The sequence below is a fragment of the Poecilia latipinna genome, unplaced genomic scaffold (genome assembly GCF_001443285.1).
Source record: "Poecilia latipinna isolate Pla-1442-1.1 unplaced genomic scaffold, P_latipinna-1.0 Scaffold2876, whole genome shotgun sequence".
NCBI lineage: Eukaryota > Metazoa > Chordata > Actinopteri > Cyprinodontiformes > Poeciliidae > Poecilia > Poecilia latipinna.
In genome coordinates, this window is record NW_015115492.1 from 47,066 (window position 1) to 54,322 (window position 7,257).

The following is a 7,257-nucleotide window of genomic DNA, read 5'->3' on the forward strand; positions in this document are numbered from 1 at the left end:
CCGGCCCCCAAGCTGGATAGAAAGCTAATCACTGAGGCCTGTTACCTGCTCTTCTTGTCTGGTTGTCGGTCACCTAGTACAACACAGAATAAAAACTCCTCACAGTGTGACTGACTGCAGCCGAGTGGTCCGACAGGCTGAAAAAAGAGACGCAGCGCCGTGACCGAGTGGTCAGCCACCAACACCAGCTCCCACTCATTGGGTCACATCTTTCCAGCCCAACCACGAGAAAAACTTTACAAATTATATTTGTAGATGTGAAACATTCTTACAGTACTTTGTTAATTGTTGAACTAGAAAAATATGACCCTAAGTAAAAAAGAAGTGAAGAGCTGCCTCTCTCGTACCCACCTCCACCAGCGGCAGCAATCTGGAGGGGGAGCCTGAAGGACCTCATCACACCACTAGGTGGCTCCAAACATATGTGTTGATTAAAAATATCATAAATACATACAATTATTATAATTATTTTGGTTAAAATTCACATAAAGATACTTGTGTAATGAGGCAGACAGCTTAAGGCCCCACCCTCCTGGGTGCTGTGGTGGCACAGGGGCAACGCACAACCAACCCATGTATTGAGGCCTGGGTCCTCATGCCGGTGGTCACAGGTTCGATTCCCGGCCTCGTGACATTTGCTGCATGTCTTCCCCCTCTCTCATTACCCTCTTTTCTGTCAAACTACTTTCAAATAAAGGCCACTAGAAGGCCCCACCCTCCTCATTTGCACAGTGAGACAGCGGCGAGGTGTGCGGGTGACATCATGGACCAATGTGTTCACCCGAGGTCCGGCTGGTGAAGCGGAGGGTTTCGGTGTTAGCTCTGTGATCTCACCGCTCAAGCTTCCTCCAGCCTGAAGCGGCCCACTTCCTGTTGGAGTCAGATGGGTTTCTGCCTCGCTTACAAAGACGCTTGGTTCCTGCTGGATCACCTAAAGGTTCAGGTTTCGTTGGTGTGAGGTCCTTCTGCAGCTGAGCTGCCCGCCTCTCTGCCTGCACGTTTGTCCTCTTAGCCAAAGGAAATGCTGACTGTTAACAAGATGGAGGCTCCTCTCCTTCTCTGGTTTACATCACTGAGCAGAGGAACCATTCTGCCTCCACAACAGCCCAGAATGCCCCCGTGATGGGTGTCTCCCCTCACCATGTCAGAGGCCGAGCTGAACCCGTTACTATAACAATAGACGTCCCTTCAGTCCTGCTCTCTGATTGGCTGCTTTTCTCTGCAGGTGTTCAACACTAAAACAGCCCAGCTGATCAGCCACCACCAGGTGGAGCTCAAGCAGCATTTCCCCAAAGAAGGGTGAGACTTTGGACATCGCACACACGGGATGGCTTTCACAAAAGTTTTCATCCACATGAACTCAAATAAATCTGCGTCTGAGGCTGAGCGTTAGCATTCTAACCCAGAGGGGGCAGTATAGAGCTAAGGTAAAACCTGTCAGCCAATCAGAATCCTTCATCTGTAGGTTGAACTACTTTCAACATATTTGAAAATAGGCTCAAGATGATGTAACTGGAAATATTGGTGCATTATTTCACTCAACAGACACAAATACAGAGGTTTCTCACATCTCCCCTTTGGTCATAGTTTTTATAAATAATCGTTTTTAGTGATATTAGATGTTTTTGTGTATATGAAAGGCCAAAGCACATAAAAATGTGTCGGTTTTCCCAGATATCAGCTATGTTTGGACTAGGCCTCAGCCAGTTCCATTCAGTCATCTGTTAGGAGGCAGAACCTGGACTTAGTGCAAAGACATGTCGAACATGTGTGGACCAATCATCTCCTCAGGTGGGTGGAGGCGGACCCCAGGGAGATCATGGACACCGTCCACGAGTGTCTGGAGAAGACCTGCCAGAAGCTGGCGCAGCTCAGTGTGGACGTGTCCCGCATCAAAGGTTTGGACGCTGCCGCTGGTGCGGTTCTGTTTCTGCAGCTTCATCCATCCACCTTCACATTGTTGTTGTTGCTCTGCAGCGGTGGGGGTGACCAACCAGAGAGAAACCACCCTGGTCTGGGACAAGGAGACCGGAGAACCGCTCTACAACGCCATCGGTGAGTCCAGCCACATGAAACCAGTAAGGATTGGTTCCAGTAAAACCTGCAGAGGCTTGGAAGGAAGCTTCTCCTGGACCGGATCAGCAATGGAGGTAGTCAGCAGCTCTGCAGCCAGCTTAGGTTGGGTTCATCTAGGTTAGGTTTATTTCTTAGGTTCATTAGGTTACTAAACCAGGTTTTCATCCTGGTCATGGAACACTGGACCAACTCTACACCCTCAGCAGAGTCCTGGAGAGTTCTGGGAGTTCCCCCAACCAGTCTACATGTCCATTTTGTAGACCTGGGGAAGGCGTTGGACTATGTTCCTCAGGAAGTCTTGCAGGGGTACCAGATCTTTTGATATGGGCTGCTGGTCCCTGTGTGACCGCTACCAGAGCTTGGTCCTCATTACCGGCAGTAAGTTGGGCTCCGGTGAGAGCTGGACTCTGTCCAGGCTGCCCTTTGTCACCGATTCTGTTCATGGTGTTTGTAGACCAGCCAATGTGTTGAGGGGATCTGTTTTGGTGGCCTGAGGATGGAGGAGTTTAAGTATCTCTGAACTCATGAAGGCGGATTGGTGGAGTCTGCAGTGAAGCGGGCGCTGTACGTATTTGTCATGGTGAAGAGAGAGCTGCGTCGGACCTATGGTCATGAGCTTTGGGTAGAGGCTGAAAGAACGAGGTCATGGATTCAAGCAAACGGAATGAGTTTTCTCTGCATCGAGAGTCAATCTTCCTCTGGGAACGCCGTGGGATTCTCCTGGTGTAGCTGGACCAGGAGGCTGAAGGGAAATCTGGGCCTCCCTCGACCTGACCCTGGATTAAGATGAACATAGGTTTAATTCAAAGCCTTCACAAGAACAAAAGAACAAGAACTGCAAGGAAAACATGGAGGTTCCAGTAGGTTTGGTTCAGTTGACTGATGGAGTCCATCAGTTTTTACCATAACTGAACTCTTCAATAGATCGAACTGGACTCGTTATACTGTACCAAATTGGACTCCTCTCCTGCAAAGGCCTCCAGACTTTTCCAAGTGACAGACGGTTAGCTGACCTCCTCTCAGAAGCAGCTGGACTCTGATCATGTGGACGTGCTAATCTCTGTGCTCTGCACTGTTCTGCAGTCTGGCTGGACCTGAGGACGCAGTCCACTGTGGAGAGACTCATCACCAAAACTCCCAGCAGGAGCAAGAACCACCTGAAGGTAGGACTGATAACCCTAAATCTCGAGAGGTCAGGGAGCCACTGAGGTCAACTTGTTGTTGGTTCTCCTGTGGGTTCTACTGGACTCGCCCGGCAGCATAAGACCGGTCTGCCCATCAGCACTTACTTCAGTGCTGTGAAACTCCGTTGGTTGCTGGACAATGTGGAGGCGGTGCAGCAGGCGGTTCTGAGTAAGAGGGCCATGTTTGGGACCGTGGACTCCTGGATCATCTGGGTAGGAGCAGCAGGCCGCCGGTTCCAGCTCCAGGTTTTTGTTCCTGCCAGTTAAAGAGCTTTCTCTCTCCTCCAGAGTCTGACGGGTGGCCGAGACGGAGGAGTCCACGTCACGGACGTGTCCAACGCCAGCCGCACCTTGCTGTTCAACATTCACAGCCTGGACTGGGACCCCGAGCTCTGCAGGTAACCTGGACCAGCCCGTCTCACTGGCCGGAGAAGCCGGCTCTCAGGAACCGGATCTCAAGCTGTCCTGTCTGGGTCTGGACTCAGATCGAGAGCTTATCAATTTCCCAGGAATGTTTTGGTGCTTCAGGTGCTGGGAATATTTTCCCACAAGTCTTTGGAAACTGAATTTATTCTTCTTAAGTTGAAGCTTGGATCACTTCTCATTCAGGCTACCATTAATTTCCGACCGGTTCTGGCCGGGTCTGACCAGTTGTCCAGTCATTTAAAGCTCCAGTTTGATGGACTCGGTTGTGTTTCCAGTTTCTTTGACATCCCGATGGAAATCCTGCCCACCGTCAGAAGTTCCTCTGAGATCTATGGCCGCATGGTGAGCCCTGAACGCCACGACAACCATCATTAATCACAACAATGATAATTAATCACAACAATGATAATTAATCACAACAATGATAATTAATCACAATAATAAGAAACAATCTGAAACTAAAAGTGCTTCTCAGATTTTCATGATTTTCTGTTCTAACATCTATATTCTGGTTCTGACCCATTACTTATTGCAGTGGTTCCCAAACTTTTTCTTCTGTGCCCCCCCCTATGGAGGGGGGGAGGGGGGCAGCGACTTTTTTGGGGGCAAAATGAATGTACGTAGCTGAAAATAGACACCAACATCGGTAGCCTACAAGGAATTTGTTAAGCTTAAGGTTCTGTATTGATATTAGCTAGTCATCTTTTAGATAACATTACCTGCATCCAACAGCTTTATTCAACTCAGTCGGTTAGTTTGGAGGGAAAAACTGTGAAAAGTTCTTTACTGGTTTGCTGCCGTGATTCTAACACAAACCTACGTAGCTCCGCCCAGCAGCAGCAGGTCTCCTTCACAGGTGGAAACCCAGCGCGAGCGTCGTAGCGCTCATGTTGCGTTTAAAGGCGGCTCGGAAAAACAGGTTACAACATGTTAACAACGGATTAAACAACGGATTAAACTGCTGATAAAAGTGACAGAGGACACAAATATGGGAAGTGTGGAAGCATCTACTGTATCAAAGTGACATAGGAATAACAGAGAGTTGGCCATTCTAAGGTAAAAACCCAGCGCATACAGTGTTTGTTTTTTTTTTCATCCAGACGGCTTCCCGCGCCTCCCCTGCAATGCCACGGCACCCCCCCTAGGGGGCGCGCCCCACAGTTTGGGAACCTCTGACTTATTGAAAGTATTTACACCGTTACACATTTTTGGTGCTTGTACTTTTTTCCTGAAGTCTGGACTTTAACTAGGCCACTCTAGAACCATGGTACTTTATGTGCCCACTGACTAATAATCACAACGTTCTGCTTAAAATAAGTTCTTTATGAATGAAGAGGTTCTAATGGAACCGGGTCAGAACCGCTAACTTAGAACTGAAACCGTTCAGAAAGCGTCAGTCAGAATAACTGGAAGTTCTGTTGGGTCGGAACTGAAACCCGGAGTTTTCCAGGTTTGAAAGTATTAAACTGAATGAAGTGCAGCAGAAATGATTCTTTTCTGCATTTTAGTCAATAAAACATGGAATCACATCTAAAGCGTTGCACTGAGGCTCCGCCTCCTTCCAGCAACTCCAGGAAGTCCAGTGGTGTTACTGGTGCTTCACCAGTCCAGGCCTCTGGTTTCCAGTTTGATTCAGTGAACATCCAAACTCCATCATGTCATGACAGCGAACAGGAAACGCCTGTGCCGTTAAAACATGGCCGCTCAGTGAATACGAGGCATTTCCTGTTTGCGCTCATCAGGACTGATGGCGGTGTTTCCGTCCCGATGGACCGTCTTCACTCTGACCCGCAGCGGCAACGCGTTGCTACCGTTGAGCAATCCAACAGTCATGAGTACGAAACCGTCACATTTATTCAGCCGGGTTTGAGTTGCCATGACGACCTGTTGAAACCGGAGCGTTTACCAGCCTGACAGGTTCTGTTAGAAGCTGCATGTCGCTCCAGATCAGAACCGGTCCCGTTCTGAACAGAACCCGGTTGCTGCACGCTGTTTGTTCAGGTCCAACTGAATGTCCTGTCGGTGTTTGTCTCATGTCTTATCTTCCGGACCAAACCCGACCCGATCTGCAGTCCAGAGGTCAGCTGCACGCCCCACTGCTTTGGTCCAGAACATTTTTACTGGTTTTAGCTTCTTTTTGACGTTTTGATCCTCTTAACAGTCGCAGGTTTTATTTTCCAGAACTGAGCAACATGTGGGCTTGGTACCAGATGACCCGGTTCTGCTCAGAGGTTCTCATTCTGCTGTGGGACGTTTTATTGAACTTCTCTGTAAATCTGATCTGATAACAGCGTCAGATCGTTGCACTTTGGTCTCTGCAGTGAGACCAAAGTGTAACGATCGTTGGGTAAAGATATTAACCAAAGATCAGAGGAATGCATGACTGCTTTGCTTTATTGGACCTTTGTCCAGGTTCTACAGAACAACCCGTCCTAGTTTATGATCCACTTCGGTGAGATTTTGTTTTAATCTCTAAAAACCAAAACCATTTCCTTTTGAAATGCCCAGAACTGGACTGCAGCCAAAGTCCAAAGAATTGTTTAAAGACGACCTAAGACTTTTGCACAGCGATGCGTTTCAGTCGATGTTGATGATGGCGTCCAACTGAACCTTCTTCCTGTTTCTCCAGAGGTCTGGCTCGCTGGCAGGGGTTCCCATCTCGGGGGTAAGGGGCTTCTGGTGTACTGTCAGGAGTCCAGTCAAGGTTCTGCCGGTCCTCCATCTTGGACCGGTTCCTCCAGAACCTGACGGTGTCGTTATCTCTGCCAGTGTCTCGGGGACCAGTCAGCAGCCCTGGTCGGTCAGATGTGCTTTGAGGAGGGTCAGGCCAAAAACACGTACGGGACGGGATGCTTCCTGCTCAGGAACACAGGAACCAAGGTAAGACGCTTCAGAACCTTCAGAACCGTCAGAACCATTTCCTACGATCCAAACTGAGTTCATTGTCTTCTGGTGATTCTGGCAGCCGGTGACGTCCGAACACGGCCTGATCACCACAGTCGCCTACAAGCTGGGGAGGGACAAGCCAGCCTGCTATGCGCTGGAGGTGGGACATGTTGGTTCTTCACTAGGTTTGTCTGACCAACGGGTCGGGACCAGGGGACATCCTGTCCCTGCAGGGTGAGGACTGCCAGGTCCAGATCCTGCTCAGTAAACTGGAGGGCAGTCGGACTATTTGATCACTCATGGCTGACCCCAGTTGTATGACCTCTAGGAGGAAGGGAACCTGCTGATGCAGTTTGTCTGTAGGAAGTGTTTCAACCTGGTCCAGTGCTTCTCAATTCCAGTCCTCCCCCCCCGCTCTGCATGTTTTAGATGTGCCTCTATTCCAGAACAGCTGATTCAGACGATTGCATGCCCATCAAGTACTGCAGAAGCCTGTTAATCACCCACAGATTCAATCCAGGTGTGTAGCAGAAGGGAAACACCTCAACATGCAGGGCCGTGAGCTGCAGGGCCGGGGCTGGCCCCCAACCAACCAAACTAAACCTACAGAGTTGACCAACCAACAAACCAGCTAACTCAATATTACATTGAGTCTGTCATACATTACAACAATGTATGACAGACT

The 7,257-nt window shown here is 49.2% G+C and overlaps 1 protein-coding gene across 3 annotated transcripts in view; it reads left to right on the forward strand.

Moving 5' to 3' along the window:
• The window catches only part of LOC106939449 (glycerol kinase-like), a 41,620-nt gene that overhangs the window by 6,366 nt on the left and 27,997 nt on the right, over window positions 1-7,257 (forward strand). For all 3 annotated transcript variants that reach the window (XM_015021839.1, XM_015021838.1, XM_015021837.1), the window contains exons 2-11: window positions 1,226-1,299; window positions 1,792-1,898; window positions 1,978-2,055; window positions 3,160-3,239; window positions 3,336-3,473; window positions 3,549-3,658; window positions 3,962-4,028; window positions 6,316-6,351; window positions 6,456-6,566; window positions 6,652-6,732. In XM_015021839.1, the coding sequence (XP_014877325.1) occupies window positions 1,226-1,299; window positions 1,792-1,898; window positions 1,978-2,055; window positions 3,160-3,239; window positions 3,336-3,473; window positions 3,549-3,658; window positions 3,962-4,028; window positions 6,316-6,351; window positions 6,456-6,566; window positions 6,652-6,732 (882 nt within the window). The remainder of the gene's footprint in view (window positions 1-1,225; window positions 1,300-1,791; window positions 1,899-1,977; window positions 2,056-3,159; window positions 3,240-3,335; window positions 3,474-3,548; window positions 3,659-3,961; window positions 4,029-6,315; window positions 6,352-6,455; window positions 6,567-6,651; window positions 6,733-7,257) is intronic.